The sequence below is a fragment of the Anser cygnoides genome, chromosome 1 (assembly GCF_040182565.1).
Source record: "Anser cygnoides isolate HZ-2024a breed goose chromosome 1, Taihu_goose_T2T_genome, whole genome shotgun sequence".
Lineage (NCBI taxonomy): Eukaryota > Metazoa > Chordata > Aves > Anseriformes > Anatidae > Anser > Anser cygnoides.
The window spans coordinates 72,222,465-72,249,544 of NC_089873.1; the positions used below are offsets into that span (position 1 = coordinate 72,222,465).

A 27,080-nucleotide genomic window follows, 5' to 3' on the forward strand; every position below is an offset into this window, starting at 1 on the left:
AAAAATGTGGTTAACTACAGACAAACAGATACAGAAGTATGCACTCATCCTTTATCTTGATCAAGGATATTTAACTTAACCAACATGCATAACAAATAAAATTACATCATCAAGATCTAGTGACTTAGGGTGTAATGATTTACACTGTCCCTATTGGTTAATTAACTTAGGGTGTAATGATTTACACTGTCCCTATTGGTTAATTATAACTTTTCTTAATAAACTGATTGGACAAAAAATCAAATCTCCTGGACATGGGCAAACAGATAAACTCCTATGAGGCAGAAATTGTTTACCAACACTAAGACAGAAAAAAAATGATTTTCCAAAGCAATCCATTGCAACACCATTGCTGGTCTAGCCGCAAGACAGGAAGCATTCAAAAAACATCCAGTGATCAGGTAGTAGAAATTTAAAAGTGGGCCAAGCACAAGTTAAAAGCAAACTGCACATACAGTTTGTGCATCTGCTATGTATAGTATATACATACTATATATAGCTTAAATACTGTCTGCACACAACTACAGACCAACAGTGTGAGTGAACAAGGACTAAACAGTGTCACATGCTTGGCAGATGTTTTCTGTCAGTCAGTCACACACGCACCAGGCAGCACACAGCTCACTGACCTGCGCTATAAGTCTGTCCAGCAAGTCTGTCCAGCTGCACAACTCTAGAATAGGGATTCTGGGCCAAAACACTTGGAGGTGGTTTTATTTGGCTGTTTTTTTTTTTCTTTGCACCCTCCCTTTTTTTTTTTCCTTTTTTTTTTTTTTTAAAGAGGTAGGAGATGAAAGTTTATGGGATGCAGGAATCTTCCAGAAGCATTTCACACTCTTTTGCTTCCTGCTTTGCATCGACAGTTTTACTGATTCCTAATGGCACAACTGTCCTGGACTTAGCAGCAAAGTGATCTTTGTCACAGCTAGCTGATTTTTCTTCTTATGATTTATTTCATATTTTCAACACCAGAAGACAAGGAAGTAATACTTCTTCATAACTGAAGTGATTACTAATGATAGCAACAGTGAAATATGGTACAGTTATAAGCAGATTCCTCACTAAAATCTTGTTTCAAATACATAGTTACCATTCATCCTTTTCTCAAACATAGCAGATATTTCTCATCAAGAAAACTCAGCTATTTTTCTTCAGCATCTATGGCCTTCTTCTGTGCATCTATATCAGAACATGCCTACATTTCTCATTAGCATAGTAAACTGTCACTTTTTTGCCATTTACTATCTGTGTCAGAGATCCCCCCAGGAACTCAGTGACTACTTCAAGATCCCTTCAGTCACAGAACAGCTCGGGTTGGAAGCAACTTAAAGATCATCTAGTTCCAATCCCCTTGCCACAGGCAGGGATGCCACCCACTAGATAAAGCCTCTGATCAACAACTTACTTTGGTCCCTGTGTGACTGACACATCCCAGATACAATCTTCTATTTTCTTTATGTCCAAGCATTTGATGTTTAACACAGTTGTTCCTATCTAGTGAACACAATGTACTTCTAGATACTAACAGCTGAAAGAATAAAAGTGAAAGGAGCAGTAAGCATCACGTTGGCCCACTAAAAAGGAGAGAACCAAACTAACAGCACTAGGAAGATGCTTACTTTAGGTCCTTCTTTTCCTTTGATCCCAATCATCCAACAGAGAGGTGAATTACTTTTAAGACTTTGGTCCACTGAAAAATGCTGTTACTGTATCTCTATAGGAACAGACTTGGAGATTCATTGTTCCATGCATATGTACATCTAGTCCTCCTCTGACGTTTTTAACAGGAATGTTTCTTTGCAGGCAATTTTCACTGACATAAAACATACAGTTCATTGGGGTAGACATGTCAGAGGAAATACATCCACAGGCAAGTTCACAGGTCCTTCAGTCACATACTCTAGCAAGTCTTACGAGCAAGTCTTAACTTAGGAGTAAGACGATAATGCTGAATAGAGGGAAAAAATTATCCAGATTTAGATGCCTAGAGTCCTTTGAGGACTCCAAAATAAAGTGTAATGTATATGCTCTCCCAGCATATGCATATCCTTGTCCTAGAAAGATTGGGAGATTGCCTATGCATTCTGTGAACACTTTAATTACACTATGTATTTTGGATGTTATAAATAAGGAGTTTCTTTTGCATTTCACCTTAATCACTTAACAGTGATTTCAAGGTAAGCTGGCCAACACAGGTATTCTTCATCACAGTGCATGACACATCTATAAACCAGGACATTATTAACTCCTTACCACATGGTATTTTTCCTCAGCACATCTTTTGAAGTATCCAAAGGGTGGCTGCACCCCAAGAGCCATCCTGGCCAGCTGGAGAACTCTGTCACAGAAGCTCTGTGAAAGTAAAGGAAGGAGAACCTGCAGGTGACTTGCAACGACAAAGTTTATTCACATCCAGCAAGGTGGTGAGGAGGAGCCTTCCATGTCTGAGGACCTATGAGGTTCAGTCAGGAGCCACAGCTCCTGTCTTGCACTGTTCAGCTCAGCAGAAACTGGAGCTTGAACGTACTCACCTAGGAAAAAGGATGCCAGGCTAACAGTCTAAGCAGACATGCACATGCTTATTCTTTTTTATCTGCCAAAACCTAAGCTATACTATACAGGGTGGAATAGCGTGAAGAGGGAGAGGGTGGGAAGGACGGGGGAAAGGCACATAACTGAGTATCCACAGTCCTTTACACCCTTCCATCTGATGTTGAACATATAATTTGAACAGTACCTAACCACAGACTCAAATACTCACACAAAAAGTAATTAACCCAGGTCTCCAAATAGTCAAACCTCTGAGAAACATATGGAAATAGGACATCATTCTCCTTCCCTCTTCCAACTACCTCTTGAAAGGAAAGCTCCTTTCCTTAAAATGGGGGCATCTCTTATGTTCTGCTTTTGAAAGTTAGTTTCAAGTCATGAAAGCAAAATGGAGAGAGACGGTTCCCCAAAATACAGGGGAATACTCAGTGGTCCACAAGCCTTAAAAAATAAAACAGGCTGGAGAGCACTCACATCATCACTCTTAGTATTTCTTTCTGCCCAAAGTGCTCATTTTCACAGAGCTTGTTATGAGTACTAAGCATGGAGTCCATCCATGTTGCAAATCCTGTTAGAGCCCTGAACACTCAGCAATGCTGTAATAAGCAGATCTTCCTTGTAAGCCGTAGGGGCAGAATTCAAAAAAGGACTGAAGTATCACAATGCCCAGATTTATAGGAATAAAAATTCCCTGTCATATGCTATTAGCTAAATTCCCTAGACAATAAGTGGAAGAAATAGCATACAGTGTGATAAGAAAAAAAATATAAAAAGATGTAAATCAGTCAGCAGAAATTACTGAGGAGTGAGATGTGATAAAATCCATTGCTCTAAGTTCCACAAGGCTCAGTCTAAACATCCATCCTTCCTCTACATGCCGTTCCATAGAATACAAATACATTGATATTTTCATTAGAAAAGAATTATATAGGGATTATTTATACACATATATATATTATTATATAGGATAAACAATCCTTTCATTTATTTCAGTATGGATTTCACCTCTTTTCTCTCTCAAGAGATTCCTTAGCATCTCCCCACACTTTTCTGCTGAAGATGTGCACCAGCTGCAATAACCACACCACTGCTCAGCTTTCACTTCAAACCATCTTCAGACAAAAGTACACTCCTCATGCTGGACCTATCTTGCAAGACTCTCTGCTACATAATTTTGGTCTCCTTACACTACTGTCAGGTAAACTATAGACTCTGAAGAGTAAAGGCCTCAGCTTTTGCTTTGTGAAATACCTTGATAAATGAAGATATGGATATGGATAAGAGGCAGTGTGGTAAGAGAAGACCTCAGTGGGTTAGCCATAAGCTATTCATTTAGTTCTAATTCATGCCTGATAGATCTTTACAAAACGTGTCCCTAAAAATATTAAGGACAGAAATACTACAACCCTTTGCAATCTTTTTCCATACTTTGCTGTTCTTACAGAAACAGCAGTGGTATTTATAAGACAGGAATCCAGCCACATTGGGCTAGGAGATGTTAATCAGTGGCCCATGAAAACCTTAATTTGGCTGCACACTCCATATACCATGTATGTTTGGCAAACAAAGGAATGGAGCGCACCACTAGTAACTTGCAGCAGGGCTGCAGAGAAGCCACCTCTCGTTCATGCAATGTGCCTGGGAATGCAGGTGAGTCCGAAACGAGAGTCTCAGCTCCCCTTGCTAACTTTCTTTCTCTCACTGTTGGTGATCAGGAGTTCCTTCAACAGAAGACAGAATCAGAGGATCATTAAGGTTGGAAAATACCTCCAAGATCATCTTGAAGACAGTCCAACCATCACCCTACTATACACATTATATTATGGCAAATGTATTTAGCAATCTCAGCACAGAACCCAGACCTAAATTTTTCATAAGCAACAGTCTCCAGTTACATATCAGCATGTTGCCTAACACACTGAACTGATCCCTGCTCTCAGGGGAACTTGCATTCAACAAGCCTAAGACTGCTAGAGAAAACAAAACAAAAAGCACAGGATCATCACATCCTTGAGCAGCAGGCTAAGCAGGGATCAGCAACAGCTTCTAGAGTTAAACATCTAGCATAAAAATGATGATGATTTTTTTTTAATTTAGGTAAGATTTCCCTCGTAGGTAACTCAGAACACAAGACAGGGCTGCTGAAGTACCTCTAAACATCCACAAGCCAGTACTCAGCAAACCCATGGTATGTATGGCATCCTGAACCACTCAGTACCACTTGTGCTTCCAAGAGAAGCTACCAGGACACTGGTAACAGCTTCTTCCAAATGAGGAGTAAAGAGCAAGGAAAATGGCAAGACAAAAGAACTGCCAGTGTTTACGGGCAACTCATTACCAGAAGTTTGTCTGGAATTGCTGAGGGTGTTGTTTTAGTTACAAGTGCATGAACAGAGCTATATAGGAACACCCACCTAGGCAACCACCACGGTCCTCCCTGCACTGCCACCCAGAGAGCAGCCCTGATGGACTGCAGCGCAAGACTTCAAACCCAACACATTAAAAAGGCATTTGCTTTCAGGCTGTTTAGACAAATAGATAAGCTGAGGAGAAGCCTTGAGGGTGTTTGCCAGGCACAAAGAACAGATTCCAGTTTTCATTTTAAGTCAACTAAGTTACTACCTGGCCATGAATTTATCTTCCTAAATGTTGGGAACACATTTTCCCTAATAGAGTGCAATCATCATCATCAGAAAACAGTCTGTCACCTCAGAGAAACCCTAAACACTAAACACGAGAAAAGGAAGCATAACCACACACCCAGTCAAGATAGAAGGCCCCATATACAGAGCTAGTTTCCAGCTAGATCCAAAGTTAGAGCAAAGAGACGAGTTCAGGGATCACTGTTTTGGATAGACAACCCAGGCACATCCCAGGAGCAGATTAATCACATCTTTACTAGTAATAACCATTTCACCACCTACATTGTAGAGGACTCTGTATGATACCATTACTAGATACAGAGGAAATAGGCAATATTTAAAATATTTTTTTTCAACGTCATTACCAATACCATCAAGATTGAATGAAGTTACCAGTCTTGCTACAGACAGGTTGCTGTCTGGGCACCTCCTTCATCTTCATCTCTGCCACTTATACACCAACTCTATCACTCGCTGATCTCTCCTGCAAGCCAGCTCCACTCACCAGCCTGCTGTGGAACTACCCAGTAGAAACGCCAGGTCTTCCATAGGCCTAGCAAGCTGAAATGCCAACCCAACAAATATGAGAGCCAAAACAATGGGGGGGGGGGGGGGGGGGGGGGGGGGGGGGGGGGCATGCCTATATGTCCAAAAGCAAAAGCAACAAGGAGAAAATTCCCCTTGCAAATTGTCAGCCTGGACACTCATTGAACTACTGTGCAGTACATCTCAAATAAAAGAAGAAAATGAAAGTCATTCTTGCACAATGTGAAGAACTGGTGTCCAAAACAAGAACAATCTCCCTTCCCATACCTGTTTGCTACTTGAACTTGTAACCTTGCACTAAACCAAACAGAATGCAACTTTAAAGTTGTCATTTTCTATAGAATCCATGGGCTACTAAAAGACTTTGGCTTTCAGATTCACCAGAAACCTCTCTCAATAAAGCACAGAAATCATTTGCTACAACATTCCCTTTTCAAAATGACAAAAAAGCTAGATTCTGCAAATCTCTTAATAGACATACGTATCCCAGTAACATTAACTGGTCTGATGTCTAAGAGGATTTGGAAGCCATAAAATGCACATGTACTCTGAAATTAACATCTGACTTAGCTTGGCCAGCAGAAGCACAAAGTTGCTGCCTTTTTGGCAGCTTTTGTCAATCAGCAAGTCTCAAATGCTCACAATGCAACCAAGGTGATAAGAAGAACCATTAAATTAGATTGGAGAGCAAACCCATCGCAAAATCCTAGAGGACAGGGTGGAGACACAGCAAAGTTCTTATTCCTAATATCAAGCTCCCTGCATGTTATGTTTGCACTAGGTCTTGCTGACCTCAGTGCAAAATAGGAATTACATCTGCATTTGGATGACTCTCTCTTGAAAACTTTCTCTTATATTGCTAACATGCATCAATATATCCTTTATATACATCCATCTATTTTGTTTAACATAACACTGCACTGCTACCAGAAAGGTCTCAATCTTTCCTGAACCTTGAGAGAGAAACTGATGCCCTCTGAAAGAATGCAGTAAGCATTTTGTTTCTGTGGCACAAAGTTAAAACCAAAACACCCTTCTCAAAAGCTTTTGGGAAGTTTTGTAACAAGGCTTAACTCCTTACGGCACGTGTCTTATTTCACCAAGACAATTTGCATAGTTAAAAAACACAGTATTATTCCACATGTAAGAGATCCACTTTCCTCTGCAATTCATAGAGGATGCGTTTTACTTTATACACAGCTGGTTATGGCTCTATGCTATAAAAAGACTGTGAGAATCAGGGACACTGAACAGACAGAAGCTTATTTTTTATACAAATATCCCCAGGAAGCAGCATAAAGGAAAGAAACAGCAGATTACATTTTGTTCTGTACTGCTTACAAAGTAGTCACTAAAGGGAACGCTTGACACAATGCTTGACTGCTTTTTTGCACTCAGGAGATTTTATACTTAGCTCCTCACTTTAAAAAATAAATAAATAAATAAATTGTCAAACAGTGAAGTTTTTTGCTAGTTTTTCTACCAGAAGACTTTTTTGCATAGCCAACCACTCTGTACCCAGATATATAACAGCTACTGTAGAACAACAGTCAGGTACTTAATTCCTAGGTGTACTCCCTAAGAGTACCTTTTCCTCTCACTTTGTGTAGGATTGGGATTTGACTTTTGTCAATATAATGGCAGTATAACAGGCATCCATCATAGCTGTAAATTTGAGGTGCAGATTTTTCCAGTGAAGCCAAGGAAAACGTAGTATGAAAGATGTAATGGACATAACACTGTGTAGTGGGTTTACGTGGCAAGGTTTCAGCAGCAGAGGGCCATAGGGGTGGCTTCTGTGAGAAGGATCTACAAGCTGCCCCATGTTTGGTAAGGGCCCTGACCAGAGCTGAGCCAATAAGTGGTATTGTTTTGCACCTCTGTGAGGGCATATTTAAGACAGGGAAAAAAAAAAACGCTGCGCCACACAGCAGCTGGGAGAGTGAGAGGAGTGAGGAACAGCCTCGCAGGCACCAAGGTCAGTGAAGAAGGAGGGGGAGAGGTGCTCCAGGCACCGGAGCAGAAGCCCCCTGCAGCCTGTGGGGAGGACCATGGTGAAGCAGGCTGTCCCCCTGCAGCCCATGGAGTACCACGGTGGAGCAGGGTTCCACGCTGCAGCCTGTGGAGGAGACCACGGTGGAGCTGGTGGACCTGCACCGACGGAGACTGCGGCCTGTGGAGGACCCCTGCCGGAGCAGATTCCGGGCCCGACCTGTAGCCCGTGGAGAGGAGCCCACGCAGGAGCAGGTGACCTGGCAGGAGCTGCTGCCCGTGGGGGATCCGGGTTGGAGCAGTTTGCTTCTGAGGGATGGACCCCATGGTACGGACCCACATCTGGAGCAGTTCTTGAAGAGCTGCTGCCTGTGGGCAGCCCACACCAGATCAGTTCAGCAAGGACGGAATCCCGTGGGAGGGACCCCACAGCACAGGGAACGAGAGTGACCAAGAAGGAGCGGCGGCGAAGAAGTGCTATAGACTGACCATAACCCCCATTCCCCCATTCCCCTGCGCCACTCGGGGGGAGGAGGTGGAAGAGGGTGGATGGGGGGGAAGGTGCTTTTGGTTTCTTTCCTTTGTTTCTTGTTTCTCTAGCTTGTTAGTAATAGGCAATAAATCTTACTGACTCCCTATGCTGAGTCTGTTTTGCCTGTCATGATAATTACTGTGCGATCTCCCTGTCCTTATCTCAACCCTTGAGCCCTTTTCATCATATTTTCTCCCCGTTCCTCTTTGAGGAGGGGAGTGAGAAAGCGGTTGTGGTGGAGCTCGGCCACCCACCCGAGTAAAACCACCACACACTGACAGTTTCTTACAAGTGAGGGTGTACAATTGCAGAGACCTCCAGTGTCACTGGTCACAGCAAAATCAACTCAAGACAGCTACGAGAAAAGTGTACTTCAGCTTTTCAGTGCTTTGTCATTTGAGAACATTCATTCTCTTGATGATCATGTGCTTCCCCACCCCATTAATTTAAAAATTAGGCTTCTTTTGAGACTTTAAAATAAAGCCCTTGTCTAAGCAAACAATAGTGAAGCATACAATGGCTATGAGTTCACGTTTTGAGCTCTCCAAGCTAGCAGCTCATAAGACACAAATTTCAGGATTAACTCGTAAAAGATCTCTTGCTCCCATCTTTATCCATTCCAGGAACATAATCTTGCATGTGAAGAATAGAGACGAGACCAATCCAGAACAGAACACGTTCTCAAGCAGGCCTGTGGCCTCTCAAGACTCAGCTCAGACTACGCCACTTTCTGTAGCGAACACAAGCATCACAAGTCCTGTTATTCAAGGAATAGTATATTTGAGGCTGAAAAGCTGTTCACGTAGGCCAACACAATTTAACATGCAATACTCGTCAGCAGTCACCAGATGTCACCACATCTCAAGAGACAGAAGGAAAAACATTAGCAGACCAAGTGACTGAAATAGAAGATTTCTGTCATACACACACGCCTTCAGGTCCACAGTAAGATCAGCAAAAGCAACTCAGTAACCAAGACAGCTGCCCATCAAATAACGTAACGTATGCATATTTAGGAGTTAAAGGGCCTGGATTGGTGATCTGAGGTACTGCCCTCTGGCTCCTCCACCACCCACACAGGAACACTGCCCCTGGAAGCGATCACATGGCAGCCCTGCTTCCAAGGAATTCCACAGCTCCCATACAAGCCAGGTTTGGCCCATCACAGTTCAAGGCTGGGTGGAACTGAAACTGTCATCACACACTCACAAATACACAATAATCTCAGTGCCAGATGCTAATGCATCTTGTAAGTTCGGAGTTTCAGATTAAAGCTTATTTATTACCTTTGTGAATTTGGGTTACAGCATTCACATTTCAAACTGCCAGTGGTGAGATTTCAATTCTGCCTTTTGTACAACGTGGGATGCATGCAAAGTGTGTTCTCACCAAAGGTAATGAAACTGTCTGCTGCTGACACCAACACTGCAAGCCTCAAAAATCTTACAGTCAATTCTAAAACGGTAGTGAAAGTGTCAGGAATAAATCAGATACAGATTTCTATGACATCACCATCTGCAGAATTAAAAAAAATATATATAAGCAATGCACATTCTCCTTGGTCAACAGGGACAGCAGTGCCAGTCCTAAAAATATTCAGGGTTGCTTTTCTCCTTTTTCAGTGGTCTTTTAACCCCTTCTGATGGAAACGGTACTGCTAGTGACACATAGATCTAGATCCCCATCCAGCAGTACCCAACAGCAAATATTTGGCCCGCTGGGCTATCATAGTACCCACAAGCACTAGTCCTGTTTCAAGTTGAAATAACGAAAATAAACGTAAAGAGTTTGTCTAAAAAGTGATGTTACGTCATCTCTAGCAAAGCCTGAAGAGCAAAGCAGCTGCCACACCTTCCCAGCAGCCACATGTGAATTACTGGCACTCAGACCAGTGGTGCCTAAACTCGCAGCTGTACAAGAACACTTCGCTCCTTCCAGTAGCAGGAAGGGTAAACATGCCAGCAGCTCCTCACTGTAACAGCAGGCCTACAAGGCATGAATGAGCAAGCAATACTGCCAACGTACATAATTCACAGTAAGACTCAAACTTTAAAAAAAAAAAAAGACATTGGTTCACTGAGTGTGAATACACGATGTAGCAGACAAGTTTGCTGACCCATACTGTTCCAGGAAGAGGAGGAGGCCAGGAGCAGGCTCAATTCATGCAGGCTGCTCCAGACATCTTCCTTCCCAAGGGACTTTCAGGTAACAAGGAAGATGCTCTGCACAGCCTCCAGTAAAAGGGTTAGACAGAGAAGAGTTAGACAGAGCTAGGCCACAAAGCACATGAATGGTTTCTGGTAAGCTGTAAGCTTGACAGCTGTAATTTAGATCTTCACTTCCCTTTGAACCAAACAGGAGGGACAAAGAATGGGTGCAGGGGAAGAAAAAAAAGCTGGGAGGAAAGGAGGAGACAGACAGAGGGGAATTTAAGGGGTCCACTGATATAAAGGGATGTCATCAACATAGAGCTTAAGGACACTCCTGCACATGAGCCTCATTTTTTATTCCCCTCTTCCAAAGCAAGAACGAAATCCGATCTAGATTGGAAACCCCAAGAATAAATCTTGACTTCAAGCAACTAAATTTGTACACACGTAGCTTTACTCCAAGATAGTAACATGGAGATGTTTTTCAGAGCGAGAGCAAAACTGGAGACTGTAGTCCACAATATATTAGAATGTAACATAGCATCTCTCATCAACAGCCTTGCAAACCAGTAGCACTGGGCAAACTGGGAAGCTTAGAGCTGTTTTGCTTCCACAGTAGATGGCTGTACATCAGAGAACATTATTAGCACACTTCTAAACCAATTCACACACCATATAGAAGATTATGAAACACCAAAAGAAGGCAAGGTTTAAAAAAAGGGTAGCTGTTTGAAAATCATAGACAGAAATGTGAATTTCAGTAGGAACCTCAGTATGCCACAGAGCACATACTCTATTTGGCACAAAAAAAGAGCCTTCAAAAACAGAGGAAAATCACTTACCTTTTAAAAGGGGCTGGAAAGTTGGAATTTCCTGCAGTTTTATGACATCTGGATCATTGCTCACGTTCCGGGAGGATTGTGTTCCTGGGGCTACCACCACAATGTCATCCATTTTTGCTCGTTGCTTGGCTGGAGATGGAGATGCTAGAAAAATTGGAGGGTGGGGGAAGGAATGCATAACCAAATTAATATGCAGATTTCATCAGAATTTAACCCTAAAAAGAACATTAACGTGTTTAACAGAGAGCAAGTACGCTTTATACAGTATAAACACATCCCTGAGATCACTGACGACCCTCCCTTCTCCCCCTCTCTCTGGTAACATGTCATGTTCAACAAAATTTTTCAGAACAAGGTAACTGATTAAGGACGTGTTGACTTCTTGCTCTAGTGATAACCCAAGGTGATTTCATTTCAACGATGAAGGTTGAAGGCAAAAGCTACCAGAAACTTTTTATCTGTCAGCACTCCACCATAGTAAGGCTCTTTCATATCCTTATATTTTAGGGAACGATTCAGTTCAACAGCTTAATCTCGGAGACATTTGGGACCCCCGTTTCCACGTCACACACGTCCTGCTTTCACCCCCTGGGACACCTCTCCACACTGCCGACACCCCTCATTCCTTCTCCCGGAGGCTAGCATCCCCGCACCGCCCTTCCTGACAGGGCCAGCGGGCACCACAGCAAGAAAGGAGGGAACCTGGGGCTGCCGTCCTCAGCACCCGCTTCGCCTCCCGTCCTCGGGGTCGTGGTGGCAGCGCCCCCGGCTCCACCGCCACCAGCTCCCCTTCGCCACCGACCTGAGGCGCCGGGCTCGCCCAGGCGGCTCTCGGCCTCCGCGCTCTGCTCCGCTCCCATGGCGCACAACCGCGCTGCGACAAGCCGAGCCGTGCCGTGCCGTGCCGTGCCGTGCCGTGCCGTGCCGTGCCGAGCCGTGCCGAGCCGTGCCGTGCCGAGCTCGGCCTCCTCCGCCCCTCCGCCCTGCAGCGCGGGAGCCGCACCGCGGCCGCCACTACCGCTCAGGCTTCCTGCCGCCTGCGCCTGGGTCAGGGCAGGCCCCGCCCGGCGCCACGGCCAGGCGGAGCTCCGCTTAAAGGCACCGGCAGGGCCGGGAGAAGGGCTGCCCGACTGCCCCGGGGACACGGCAGCGCCCGGGGGGGGGGCGATTTATCTCTGGAATGAGATAAAAACAGCCCAGACTGAAAGGTCACGGGTGATTCAGGTTAAGCAGAAAAGTAGAAAGGAGAAGGAAATGTACTTCAGACTCATTGCGTTCATATCTGACAATCAAACCGGCCACATGATTGTCTCTGACAGAAGATTTTCCAATAAACATAAAAAATGCTGGTATGTGCTAACTCCTGAACGAGTCCATTCTCCACTCATGTATGATGGCCAACATCTGTGAAAACTCTGCCCTGAACTCAGTTCAGCATTCTCTCTTCTGGTTGCTTTTACTTATTCCCACCAGGATTTAATTTAACACAAAAACAATCCTCCTATCTTGCGGGAACTGCACCTCACAACTGTTACTGAGATGGGGGCTATAGGAGAAAACCTCAATCCAGCACCAGTTCTTGCAGCTGCAGGCTGTGCCACATGGGTTTGTAACCTAACAATAGGCCGATCTTTTGACTACCTCAACAACTGCTTAATTCCTGCCAAAATAACAAATAGGTTCAAAGAAATGTAATTATTCCAGGAGGAAGAACAAACTATTGTTGGCACAATTAAGTAGAGAAAGTTGAGCTCTGAATCTGCAGTATTCACACTATGAGTGGCCTCAGTGGCACTTAAAGAAGAACTTGGAGTGTTCAGACATAAATTGTGTGATGTCTGTAAGGCTGCAACCTAACCAGTGCTTGCCATAAAGACATCTGATGTTAACCATCAGTCTCAGACAAATTTTAAAATTAGCTCCATTGGATCAGCACATTGAACTTTAGTTAGCTTCATTTACCACTTCTACTTAACAGAGTTCAAAATAGTTTGTGAAGTATACTTTCCAGCCGCTGTGTGAAAGTGTTTTCATTTATTACTGTAAAAGTGTGAATGTGCAGCATACTGACACCCCTGGAAAAGTTTAATTTACCTATCAACAATTGTACATGTCTGCCACATGAAGTCTTATAATTGGAAACACTATGACAATAAAAGTGTATTTTTAATGTGGCTGATGTGGTAGTGAATTCTTTATTTTGCCTCTAATGTGGACATAACACAAACCCTCTGTAGTAGTAGCAAAGTTAATGTATCTGAAACTACTCAGAGTGTACAGCTATATATATCTATGTTAGTGTATATATATATATATATGATGGTTGTGTGATGATGACACCTGCAGCGTGCCGCTTCAGCATGCAGTACCCATAGGAAAGGCACAGTCCCCTGTGCCTTGCTGCTGCCATTGGGAAATATGACTGGGTCCGGAGTCACACTCTTACACTATCCGAGAGTGGCTTACAATGACTAATTTGGGAACTAAGTATATATTTAGTGAATGTGAGTGTGAATACCCACAAACATATGTATACATATACCTGCAGTTGTTCCTATCTGCATCCAGGTGTTTAGTCCTATAGGACTCGTTGTTTTCATTATTTTACTCTAACCATTGCAGTGTAAAGTAATCTGTCCTTCGGTATCTCTTCATGTAATGGACCACCCCTAAGAAGGACATTTACTTTAGTTGCAGAAATAACTATGTTATTCTAAGTATGATGCAGGACGAGATAGCTGAAAAAGAAGGACTATATCGTACTGCCCCTTTGCCGCGTTCCTTACCCTCCGGGCCACTTAACTAACACTGCCCTAAACTAACTACCTAGCTACCTAAAAATAAAAGGAGGAGCTGAAAATATCCAAAGGAAAAGCATTAGCTAGGCAAGATGGGGCGGGGGGAAAGGCGGCGGCCCCGGGCCGGCCCTCGTCCCTCCTCCCGGCCGTGGGACCCTGTGGGGCGGCCATGTCGGCGGGCATCGGCCTCCGGCTCCGGATCCTGCTTCTCGCCTGCCTGGCGCCCCGGCCGGCCCTCGGCCAGGGCTGCTCGGCGGAAAAAGAGGAGAACGCCATCGTCGACATCAGCTTCGCCCTCCCCGCAGGCATCAGGGGAGCGGAGCCGGTATATGCTTCGGCTCCGGAGGCGTGTATGAGGGCTTGCTGCCTGGGAAAAGGGCTGCCAGGTAAGGGACCCCCTCTGCCTTTCTCTGTTACTGCTTGTGAGCACCTAGGGAATTACTTTGCTGTCCTGCCTGGCTTCATGTGATACCAGATTGTTGATACCAGAGTGTTCAGGAAAATAACTGCGGTACAGAAATGGAGGTCGTTTTACATGCTGCAACCACACAGGCTCCCAAAAGCCAAGAGGCATCATCTCAATTCAGCAGACACTCTGCGAAGTAACCATCAGTTTGTGCTACGTTCATTATAGCCAAAAATGAGAGTGCTTATGCTCCTCTGAAACTTTTTTTTTTTTTTCATCAGGCTTTTAGAGTGGTATGAGGCACAGCAGCAAGTAGAAAAGAAGCCAGTTAAAAGTGCCCCCTAATAGGATGGGAACGGTGTATATCCACAGGTATACTGAGGAGGTTTTCAGATTTATCATGATTTGTAAGCAAAATCTTGTTACGTAAAGTGGTGCCAACGTGGTATGTGTGAAGGGAGAATGAGAGATTAGACTAATTATTTCCTCATGTTCATCTGTACAGGAAGAGGAAGGTGTGACGTTTCACATGTTGGCCTTTGGCCATTCTTTTGCAGTCTTGAGTTGTTTTTCTTGTAGGAATGTTATATGTTGTAGTTTTCCTTTAGGAATGTTACATGTTAGTGGTTTTCCTCTTCAACACATGAGGAAAACATAATTTAACTAACTGAACTTATTATTAAATGCTATAAAGATTTCTTGCTGCTGAAATATGTATATATTGTTTTGCAGGAGACAAGAAGTGTAACTTCATGATTTTTGATGCTCGAGGGACAGGGACACATCCAAACTGCTACCTGTTTTACTGCCCAAGCACAGAGGCCTGTCCAATGAAACCTGCAGCAGGATTTGTTAGCTACAAGATAGCTCGAGGTAAATAATAGGAAAAGACACTGCTCCCCACACTAGATCACCTTTGCCTCTGTCTTTTCAGTAGTGACTGGGTAATGTTTGGGGGTTGCGTTTTTAGTAAAATTTTTTAAACGAAGCATTCTAATTTTACAACGTCATTCTTTGCTCTGTGGGAGATGGATAGGCAAGTGTTTGGTGAGCACCTGCGTGAGCTCAGCTTCCTGGCTGGAATAACAACCCAACCATTATGAAATTCCTTCACATTAGGTTCAGAATTCTTCATAGTTCTCCTTTGCTTAAAACAAAAATGCTTCTTCCATCTTGATGTATTCTAGTCAAGGACAATTTCCTGTACATAATACTGAAGAGTATTGCTGAAAGCAATAGAAATATGATGCCCTTGTAGCCGTCTGTGTATTCAAAGGATTCAGGCAACGCTGATGAGTACCATATAGATACAAGCAGAAACAGCAAGCAAATATTAGGCAAGCCTCAGAGCACCACTGTGATGTTAGCGAGTAATTGGGGGTAGTAATCATTATTTTCTCTTTTCAGTTAGGGAACCTGAAGCACAGATGCAAACTGACTAAACTCAAAGCTTCATGGCATGTGGGCTGCACACTCACAAATTTCTCATTATCTGTCATGTGCTGTGGGATTTTTAATAGCAAGTCTTACTTGTTGACTGGCATTGACTTGCACCAGACCAGTCTGAACAGCTCAGATAAGAAGCAGCTCAGATAAGAAGCTGATAATTAGATGGTCCTCCTGCCAAGAGTTCACAAGGTGGTTTCAGTGTGGCTTCTTGAGAGAGCAGAAATTTTGTATTGCAAGAGTCTGAACTTTTACTGAAAAAGAGAACTTTTCCACAAGAAACTATAAAGGGAGCAACAGCAGGATATGTAAAAAGATTATTCACATAATATTACCAAATACTTTTGTGTGGGCACAGTCACACTGGAACTGGGCAAAAGTGGTGTGCAACAGATGGATTGCATGTAAAATTATCATTACAACCACATTTATTACTCTAGCTCTTTCTACCCTAGAGGAACACACGGAATGCAAAGAAACAAAGCATGTAATTGTGCTTGTGCTTTTGTCCTGCATATAGGTTTAATACTCATTTAATGTTAGCCAAAAAGTTGCTGTTAGCTTATTTACCTCAGGTTCGTAGTAAGCTTTCAAAGGTAGCATCTGAGTGGTGTTCTTAATGACAAACATTTAAAGCTTTGGTTTTTAAAATGAGAATCTCCAGGTGGTTACACTGAAACAGGAACTAAAAGGGGTGAAATACTCTGTTGCTAATAAAGTAACTTCAAATACTGAAGTAATGTTAATAATAAAGTTTTCCTTTTTCTTCTTTTAAACTATTCCTGCAACTTGTTAACTCATGGAAACAGCCTGTAACTTGGGAAGTAAAACATTTCCTGATTCCAGTGGCAAAGAGCTAGTGCTGGAGGTGGGGGAAAAAATCTGGTTTCTGCTATTCATGTACTTTTGTGGAGCTGTCTTTTTCCACTCTCTGAGATAGCCAAGCAAGACCCGTAGATTCTATCAAAAGTCTGCTCAGGAGGTGTTTATTTTGTTTTTAATATTGACACCTAAGGTTTGTTTTCTAATGTGGTTTACTGGTTTTGAGATGCCATCAGGACCACTTTATTTTTTTCAATCTCTTTTTAAAGGTTGACTTGTCTAGTGCCTTTGTTCTTTCTTATCAACACGTGTATCTGTGCTAGCACCACAGCTGTACCTAGCACAACATTTGTTGGCAATTGCATTTGGGAGCTTGTAATCTAAAGTGGAGACAGAGAATACTACACAGTCAGTGTTTGATTCTGAATCTGTGGAGTAGAATTAGTTAACACAAGCAGTTATATTAATTAATCTGAGTGCTGTAGAACAGCAATGATACTTAACTCCTGTACAGGACTCTCAGCTTAGCTTCCCCATGCTGCCCTCACACTTTGTCCTTTGAATGCTGCGTGAATGCTCCATGCTTTCTTAGCTGTTGCCCAGGTGAGTGAACTGAAGATCATGCAGCATGCTGCAAGTGCTTTGTAGTTGTCACACTACATCAGTTTATTTAAACTCATGGATGAAGCCATGGGAGTGCATCAGGAATGGGGAAAAAGGAGTTGTTGACTGGCTCAGTGGTTGTGACAGGCCATTTCCTTGCTGGTGGGGAGATGTGTTCAGAACTGCAGACACGGCTGAGAGTTTGGCTGTCTTTTCAGTTTCTTATTTTGTAATGCCTGAACGTTTTGTTATTTAAAGCCACTTTCTAAGAAAAAATGTTTTTGTTGTTGTTTGTTTTTTCCTGTAAGTCAGACCTTGTGGTTGGAGTCTATTATCTCTGTTTAGAATTTTACTTTGCTAACAGACTGGTGCCTGACTAGAAGGTTAGGATAAAAATGGATATCTATGGTTCAAAATGCTGTGCTCTTATTTAAAGCACTGCCATTTGTGGAGGGGATGTTTCATTTTGTTTTTCACTTTGTTTTTTGGAGGAATCTTAAAACAGCAGCCAATTAGGCTTCTGTGTATGTATAATAAAACTGAAATAAATCCGTCCATCTAGATAAGAGTTCCTAGTTGAGAAGCAAGTGACAATGAGAATATCATGGACTTTTTTTATTATTGTTATTATTTATTTCATTTCCAGTGCAGTTAATAAATCTCTTTGTTTCTGTAAAAGAGAAGAGTGGGAGTCTGAACTACAGTGAAAGCACATTCCCTCTTAAATGTTCTGGGAGGCTGCTGAATGATGACAAAGAGGACACGACCTGTGCCAGTTAGTCAGTCCTTCTAAGAATTCATGTTCACCCAAAGTCTCTCTCTTGTATCTGTGTAGAACCAGATAACAGCTAAGATTATCAATTGTATTGAATTTCTGTTACAGAAAGCTGTTGTTCTGCTTCCAAATTCCATTAACTGACATTCCCCCACCTGGTTTGGAAGCAATATACATTGACTGCTGGAGAAATGGTAACATGCAGTCTACTTCAGATACCTCAGAGACTCTTGGAGCAGTGTCTTTCTTCTAGCGTGGCAACAGAAGCCCAAGTCTTTCCTACAGACCAGTATGTGTACAGTTTGGGGCGGGGGGGGGGGGGGGGGGCGGGGAAGTGGAAGAATGGACATTTGGAGATCTGGTAGCAACAAGTTTCTTTGACTATTTGTTCCTTAGCACTGAGTAGTATGGTTGGGACTCCTAAAACTCTCTATCTAACAGGGCAAATTGGACTAGTAAACTCTTGAAATATAGCTGGATTTGTACAGAAAAGTGTATTTTACCTTGATTCTGGAAAAACAGAATTCACTGTCATTACCATACATTTAGAGAACTTGTGCAACATTCCATAGAATCATTTAGGTTGGAAAAGACCTCTAAGATCGTCAAGTCCAACCATTAATTTGTTTGCATTCTCTCAGCAAGATATTAGAATCTTTAATTTTTTTCTATGGCAGTATTCATTTAACAAGTTTGCTATGTGAGAAACATTCAATCTTATGTCCCTTGTTGGCCATGTACTTTGATCAGAAATGTATTTTGCAAAGTGAACAAGCCTGGATCACTGCTCTGCACCATACAGTTGCAGGAATACAAACCATTTTATTACAGTTGAGGATGAAAAATCTCAGAGAAATTATGAACTGCTCCTACCTTGTCTGTAAATAGAAGCCCCAAGGACACTTCATCTGTGTAGTAAAATATCATAACAACACATAGTCATGTGAATGAAATCACAGCAAAGTGCAGCTAAGTGCAACAAAGCACTCACAGATGCTAATTCCAGGAGACCCTGGACCTTAACAGACTTGTCATCATGACATCTAGGTTGCCACTGTTTTCTTAAATGATTTTGGGAAAGTCACTCAGACTCTCTGCTCTGGTCCCAGTCTATAAAACAGGGATATTATTGTCACCTTGTATCATCAGACAATTATGGTATGTGAAGTGAATTCTATCAAACAATCATGGGATGTTTGGATATAACAAGAAAGCGGGGTATATAACTATCTTGGGTAGGTGGAAATGCTTACATCTGACAAAAGTGAGGTTGGTAATATCTACTTAATTGACAGACTGTAGAATGGTTTAAAGGCAATGGGCTTAATCTACTTTTCACCTCTAAATAAATACATCCATGATGTATGAGTATAAAAATCACATTGGGATGATTGCTCTTCACATGTAAATTTTGTAAGAAGCGGAAGTCACAGTCTGATGTGTCCATGCTTGGGGCTGACAGGTCTTATGACAGACAGAATTTAAAAGTCACTGCATATTTTAAAGAAAAGATCTTGATGCTTCAGTTTGATTAGTCATTACTTTCTGGAGCTCCCTGATATGTCTCTTACTATGAAATATAAGTAACTAGAATAAGCCTGTGGTAGTCACAAATAGATTCTGTCATTAAATACTGATAATTCCTTTCTGTTTCCAGACACCCAAGCCCTGGAGGACACTTCCCTAAAAAATGAGGACTTTCATTTGAATGAATACTCTTTGCCTTTGGATGCTGGATCCTATATTTCTCACAGTCTGACTAGCCATCAGAATCACACCACTGCTTTGCAGCAATCTGTCTTCCATCAAGCATCTGAACTCCCAGACCACGTGGACAAACATTTAGACAATATTGAATTTCATACAGTTTTTCCTGAATCACAAATGGCCAACAATCTTGAGAGCTTAGAACCCATCCCAAGGCAGAAAGAAATTAATCTGCCGCCAAATACGTCTTCTAATGTTCAAAGTGGAAACCCCTCTGCTTTGTTCCCCAGCACTCAGCCTGGTGTTCCTGGACCCAGCAGTACTACCATTTCTCCTCTGCCTACAAGTATCACCAGGCTGGAATCTCATACAACTTCTCCACCTACTGGCGGTGCTAAACCTAGTGCTGTCACCACAAGGGCTACCTTTATGCACACTGCAACTGCTACAACTGAACATGGTATCACTGCTGCCAGCACTGCTGTTACTCGTGTTCCTCTTTCCAGTCCCACAATTTCTGCTTCTACTTCCACAACCAAGCGGGTGACCTCAAATTCCAGAATAGCTACTGCCACATCAGAGCTCAGAACTTCAGCCATCCCTCCTGAGCCAACACTTGCCTCTTCCAATGATACCAGCCATGTTACCCTCCTCTCTTTTTCAGATTTTGCCCCGTCTACTAGTGGTTCTCCCCTAGCTTCCCAAAACAACCATCAGGATTATGACCCATCTGATTCAGAAAGCTACCTGTCAGAGAGCGCTCTGAGAAGGAAAGGTGTCCTTCAGCTGGAAGACAAAAGCAAACTTGTAGCAGCTTTACTTTTTGGGGTGATATTCTTGCTACTAGTTGTTGCATTCATGGGGAAGAAAATGCATGAATCTCTTCAGAAGAGACATTATACTAGGCTGGATTACTTGATCAATGGAATGTATGCTGATGTATGATGGAGCAAGGGGAATAGATTTTTAGGAGCATTTCTTATCTTTGAGAGAATTACTTTGAGACTGAATAGGAAATATTGAAATCTTAGAAGAGGATGTATTCTTTTTTGGTCACTAATGGGAAAGCAGCAGATGGGTTTGGTGGGGAAGAGAACTGCTATTTCTATGCTGAAATATAATGTCTATGATTTATTACTAAATTCTAAAAATAAACACTCAAGTCCAAGATAAGCAAAAAAGTTCTTATGTTTAAGGAGAAAAAGAATTTCATGAGTATACTCTGTGACTAGAGTAACATAAGTAAACCTAGTAAACCTAGTAAAATTAGTAGCTGTGCAGTGCATGAGCATTTTCAAAGCTATCTGCCCCCAATTTATTTTATTTGCCATAGTGTTACACAATTGTCTGGCATTGTGCAACTGTATCTGACATCCTATTTATTGTATCTGGGCCTTAAAGGAGTGCTTGGTAGCAGAGTTTTGCATCCAAATGGTTTTAAGTACAAAGAGTAAAAATTGTAGTATACTTAACTTTCCTTAGCTACATTTAGTTTATTGATGTGTATCCTGAATGCTTTTATCTGCACAAAAACCACATGCTGCAAATTTGAGTTTGCCTTTTCCAAAGAGATCACTGCCCTCCAGCACACTGAGTTTTTGCAGGATGTGTCAAAAAATCTCATCATATAAAATAAATTGAAAAAAAGCAAGGGATAAGCTCAGCATATGCACAAGAAAGAATCTGTTCTGATATACCTAAGCCCATAACAGTTGAGATTCAACTTCTGATTGTAGAGCAGGTGGAAACTTGTGGGGGAACTGAGCGAAGATAACAGCTGTATTATTGGTAGAAGATACAGAAAAGGTGGGGTCTCCCGTTTCTGAACATCTAGAGAGATTGAAAGTAAGTAAGAAAGTTTTAAAGGAAAATTATGTTGTACAAGGGTCCCAACCTCAATGACGTTTCCTATAGTCACAGAAGCAGATGAACAAGCTCGCATTATCTTTCTGCTTCTAGCATTCTCCTACTTCCCTCACCAGGCTAGTGGCTCTCGAAAGAGCTGTTTGTAACACAGCCAGACTTGCTGTCCCTCTTGAACTTGTAGAACTCTCCCTGCTCTCAAAGTACACCTTTTTTACTTCTGGGGTCATATTCATATGACTGGTAATAAGCACAGCTGATCTATATTTCCTTGCCTCTGGAACAAGAGACAAGTGAGTATCTGTGCACATCTGCTGCTTGCTACACAACCTCCAGTTCATATTATTCACCACACTCACCCCCACCTCCCCATCTAAATCTGTTTTTAGAATGAAACACTAGATATCAAACTATCTGTGTGGCAGGCAGCATAATCAACTACAAGTATCAAGATAGAGAAGGAAGGGTGCCTCATGAATACAAGGAAATAGATCTACTACAATTTATGAAAAGTGACTCACGTCCAAGAGGTTCTTAGATCTGTCAAGCTTAGTGCAGTGGGAAGCAAGCAAGACCCAAAAATGCCCTTAAGGCAAGTTTTCTGAGAGCTCTAACAATAACTTTATGCAGAAAATTCTCTGAAATTTCCATTATTCAAAGATCAAAGAAAAGTCAGTGCTCCTTATGTCAAGAAATTGAATTCTTACTATACAGGAGTTGCAAGTTGCTATATACAAAAACAGCAGTCTTCTGCATTGCTTACGCTTGATAATACCTAAATGAAAAACATTCTGGATAACCTCTTAAAAATGAACAAATTTTCAAAAGAAAAGTATCTCAAGTTCATTGGCTTGTCTGTTGACTACGCTTTGTTTAACCTCAGTTTCTTTGCTTTTTTATTTATTTATTTATTTTTACTAGGTATTTTTAAAGGTTTGTGATCAAGGAACATGATGAGGAAGAAAAACATTTCTGGGAAACAGGTTAATAAAATGATAAGTACTGGGCTCAGTTGTGGGCTGAAAAATGCAGGCACAGATCTGAGGTTTTCTCTAAAATGAATTACAACTTGGTGAGAAGCCTTCTACATTGCCTATGACATCACAGCAACTGATTACAGGAGAGGTATTGAGAACAACCCCTGAATCTTCACTGTGTATTTTGGCTGTAATAATTAATTTGTTGGAGGGGGAGATGCTTGGCAGTAATTGATGCAGTACAGTACAGCAGAGAGAGATTCAAGAGAAGGCAGGAGGACATATCTCAGGGTCATTCAGAGCACTAGACCTGAATTTGGCTAATATCATCAGAAACATTACCCTCTAACCCAAACAGCCAACATATATCAAGCACTGGGAATGGCAGAAGCAAAGCAGTGAGCTGCATGTGTAGCGTGACTAATTCAGTGAGAAAGCAGAGCAAAATAAACAGAAAACAAGACAGAAACAGAAACAAAACATAAACAGAAAAACAAAAAAAAAGTAAAAAAGCAAACAAACAAAAAAAACACAACAACAAATGTTTATGCTTGAGAAAAGTATGTTCTAGGTAGGTGTACCGAAACACTTTGCTTGTTTTATTTTGTTTTGTATTTGCCACCCATTTGTCTTGGATTAAGATCAAACAGGGAATTGCTAGGTGATCTGCCTGGATCATTCTGTTGGGGATTTTACAAGCTGTGTTTGAACACCAGAGGGCAACAACAGCTTATTAACTAGAATTGGCAAATTTGAGGATGCCAGTTTAAAAATGTTTTACCTAGATTGTTTTTTAACTTTCCAATCAATGGCTATTTCAGTGCAAAACTGTTTTATTAGAAAACTGTTTTGTTTATGGGAAGGTTCTTGGTGGAGGGTTATATATACACACTTTTTAAACTTCTTACTACATCATATAGCAGGAGTGAACTTCTGTAGAAGACAGCAAAACATTAAGCGTATTTTCTTCTACATTTAAAAAATATTAAACCAGATCGTATTTTTAGTCAAATATTGGCATTGTCAGTTAATAGAGCAGGAGAGAGATTTCCCATCATCATTCTTTCAGCTGTGATGCTTAATTATATGCATTTTTGAGCTTATTTATTTGTGTGGGTGATGAAAGAGAAAGAAAGTTATGTGTTATGAAAGAGAAAGGAGTGAGTTGGACTAATTGTAAAAATTCATTCAGTTTGTTATGCTTTTCAACACTGCTTATTTAAAATTTCTGTGCACTCTTTTTCCATTGACAGCTCCTATGATCTTACAAGTGCACCATTCTCCCTGGTATGAAATGACCATGCAGCAACGAGTTTTTGCAGATGGTTTAGGAACTAAACAGATCTACGTGTAGTAGGGAGAAAATAAGGGATAGTCTTCCCACCCTGAAAATAAACAATAGTGCCTTACTTAAAACATAAAAATAAAACTGGAATCATGTAACTTGATTATCAACCAGTGTGATATGAAGACAAACTTGGGGTGGCTCTTTCTGAATGCAATCAGTTATGTTAGGGTACAAGACCAAAAGCTGACTGACTTTAATCACCTGGAGAGTGTCATAAATGCTTTAGCTGCTTGTTTCATGTAGAGATTTTACGGTGCTGAGCAAACATGAGGTGTGTAAATACAGAATGGCTTGAACAAAACTGTTTTGTGGTGTTATACACTAAAGCAAATAGAAAGCACAAATTTTATAGCCACTGCAAACAATCATAAAGAAATAACAAGCTAAATTGCAGATGTATTTGAGATGGATGAGAAAAGCACCTGGTCACTACCTTAAGGGGCTGCGAACTCCTAATGGCATGTTTTCTCCAAATAGTGCTTTGGTTTATTGTAATTCCTGTAGGAGTAAGAAATGCTTATGCATAGGATTCTTTTGAGTAAATTACTGACCAACCAACTATTAACAAACGATTACTAACTAACCAACTAAATCAAGTGGATTTGAATCTGAGGATACCATTAGATAACAGCTTACACCCACTGTCCCACACTCTATGCTGATACACCTGATAGATACACGTTGATAGTTCAAAGTGCCATTACCACAGCCAACAGTCTCCAACTTATTATAGCAGAAGTCTAGTTTGTGCTCTGGCACACTCTCAAAATTGGCCCAGGTTGCTGGGCACTTCCTATGCATTACTTGTTCCCATACAGATAATATACTTTTACACCTCCCTACTCATAGATAGTTATAGGACAGCTGCATCCCTTCATCATTAAAAATAAAAATAAAAATCCCTTAAGGAGTGTACATGCCTTTCCCACATGCCTTATCAGGCCCTTGATGGATAGATACCCTGAAGTATTGGGATATATTGAAAATTTTTCTTCATCTTCAGGAAGCCTACATATGCTGAATCTCACAGTCTAAATTTGCTTTCTTCCCTAGGTCTCTTCACTTCTTGAGGATATCAAAATACAAAGCATACAACTGCCGCTCTTCTTCCTCTTTGTGTTTGGTAGATATCATAAACAACAAATAAATGCATTTTTAAGTTTCAGTACAACTATGCTTGATCACTGTTTTCTGCTTATTGGCTTACTTCACGGACAGTAAAATCTGAGGCTTGTGCATTAAGTTTTCTGTCCTTTCATTGTCTCACATACCAAAAAGAGTTTGAATATGCCATGTCTGAGATGTTCTAATCAATCTTCCTCTTGTTTTGCATTGTTTTTAGAATAAAATAAATATTTCCAACCTACTGACAACAGAAGAAATACCCAGGACTAGTCATCAGGTAATTTTCACTCTCAAGTAGTGCACAGATTCTTTTCTCAAAGAAATTTAACAGGCAGTTAACATCCAGAACAATTTCAAGATGTTGTAGGTTAGACTGGCTAAACCATAGACATGTTTTGACACATTTGTTCATTTGAGATGTCACCCTGAAGAACACACAGATGTTTCTTCAAAATGCTAGGATGGTGAGGGTGGCTACGTGCTCTTTTTAACATGTTTTATTGGTAATGCATGGAGTGCATAACTTTTTGTTACAGGCCTGAGTTTGGACTCATTTGTGGCTTTATTTTATTTTATTTTATTTTATTTTATTTTATTTTATTTTATTTTATTTTATTTTATTTTAATTTAATTTAATTTTATTTTATTTTATCTTATTTTATATTATTTTATTCTATTCTATTCTATTTTTTTGCACAGAAGCCTCTGGAGGTAGCTTAAACTTCATGAAGGGGCTGTCTGTCTACAGGGATGGACTGCATTTTGCAGAGGCAATTTGGTACCTGCCACATCAGAGCAGCAGTTGAATTTCATAGAGTTCTGGCTGAACATTCAAAAGCCGCAGGGAGCAGCACTGGATTTTCTCTGTGCCCCCTACTTATACTGAAAGAGTGATATGATCACTGGTTTTCAGGCTTTGACATTGTGACTTTTGTAGCTTTTCTCAAGAACAAGTTGAAAATTTGTACAAAGTTCAGATCTTTATTCTTGTTCAAGGAAGATGGTAGAGAAACACTATGACACAGACTTCCTATAGGTTTGCCTGCTGTTTAGTTAGTTTCTGAGTAAGTTTTTCTGTTTGGTTCTATGAAAGAGCCTTTTTTTCCCTACTCCTAAATCCCAGTTCCACTGACACTACTGAAATTCTCCTGTGTAGTAGTCCAAGCAAGTCATGAATGAGATGATCTCTGTACTTTGGTGGCCATGCACTGCGCTGTCTTTGTGCATGCAATTCCCACTTATTAATGTGGGAGGTCCTCCTGCACATTTTTTATGGCTTTAAGTCAAGTCTTCCCACTTAGTGGCTCATAACTTTCCAAAACAATTCCCTTATAGGATGACATGACTTCTCAGCCCAGAGGTAAAAGTTATGAAAGAATCTGAAGACAATTTTCCCATCTGCTTCTGATTATTTAACTACGACAATGTTTTCCTTGTTTTGTTTCAGGGCATGAAATAAGGAGTTCAAATGTTTTTCCATCATGTGATATATCAGGCACTATTTCTGGAAAGAATCCAGATTTGGCACATGCTATATATGTTGCCTTTACAGAGCACTCTGTTTTAGAAAGGCCAGAAATAATTTGTTTGTGAGGTATAGTTTTAAACAAGTGAGAACAGCTCAGACTATGCTGCTCACTACTAAACTTAACAAGATACACATGTGGCTTTCCTACGCAGACAAGTGTATAAAACAAGGGTATATGCCATTCAAATGAATGTTGTGAAGGCTGGTATATTCTGAAAAGTGACAAGCCTGAACACTGAAGTCTATCCATATGTTATGTCTGGGAGAGAGTATAAGCTTTTCCAGATATCTGTTGGAGACGCCATCTCAAGGGTGGGTTTGACAGTATGCCATGATGTTTTTTCAGTTGCCAAAAATGGGTATCACTGGTGACAGCAGAATTCTCCAATGGCTACCTCATTAAGTGGTAACTAAAGTGATTTCCAGGA

At 41.3% G+C, this 27,080-nt stretch overlaps 2 protein-coding genes across 5 annotated transcripts in view; one reads left to right on the plus strand and one right to left on the minus strand.

Annotated features, from left to right (window-relative positions):
• Positions 1 to 27,080, minus strand: part of BORCS5 (BLOC-1 related complex subunit 5) — a 104,344-nt gene that overhangs the window by 67,057 nt on the left and 10,207 nt on the right. The window contains exons 1-2 of one of the 2 annotated variants that reach the window (XM_013172848.3): positions 12,057 to 12,321; positions 11,255 to 11,398 (exon numbers count right to left, since the gene is read on the minus strand). In XM_013172848.3, the coding sequence (XP_013028302.2) occupies positions 11,255 to 11,398; positions 12,057 to 12,114 (202 nt within the window). In that variant the 5' untranslated portion in view covers positions 12,115 to 12,321. Of the gene's footprint in view, positions 1 to 11,254; positions 11,399 to 12,056; positions 12,322 to 27,080 lie in introns of those variants that run through there. The other variant, XM_013172846.3, reaches the window with a different exon arrangement.
• On the plus strand, positions 14,178 to 25,170 carry MANSC1 (MANSC domain containing 1). Of its 3 annotated transcripts, none has more exons than XR_010832533.1 (4): positions 14,178 to 14,438; positions 15,191 to 15,331; positions 19,762 to 21,656; positions 25,053 to 25,170. XR_010832533.1 is itself a non-coding variant. In XM_066999849.1 (4 exons), the coding sequence occupies exons 3-4, from the start codon at positions 15,211 to 15,213 to the stop codon at positions 20,754 to 20,756; spliced, it is 1,116 nt and encodes a 371-aa protein (XP_066855950.1). In that variant the 5' UTR covers positions 14,299 to 14,438; positions 14,740 to 14,830; positions 15,191 to 15,210; the 3' UTR covers positions 20,757 to 25,170. The 3 variants fall into 3 exon arrangements, 2 of the variants coding, with proteins under 2 accessions (XP_013028298.3, XP_066855950.1); XM_066999849.1 differs by adding an exon at positions 14,740 to 14,830 and having other exon boundaries at positions 14,299 to 14,438; positions 19,762 to 25,170; XM_013172844.3 differs by having other exon boundaries at positions 19,762 to 25,170.

What these genes read in the sequence shown, in the direction of transcription:
- MANSC1 (XM_013172844.3), top strand. Translation starts at nt 14,222, where the DNA reads ATGTCGGCGGGCATCGGCCTCCGGCTCCGGATCCTGCTTCTCGCCTGC. An exon ending in CCTGGGAAAAGGGCTGCCAG is followed by an intron (nt 14,439 to 15,190) that starts GTAAGGGACCCC and finishes ATTGTTTTGCAG; the next exon opens with GAGACAAGAAGTGTAACTTC. An exon ending in TAGCTACAAGATAGCTCGAG is followed by an intron (nt 15,332 to 19,761) that starts GTAAATAATAGG and finishes TTCTGTTTCCAG; the next exon opens with ACACCCAAGCCCTGGAGGAC.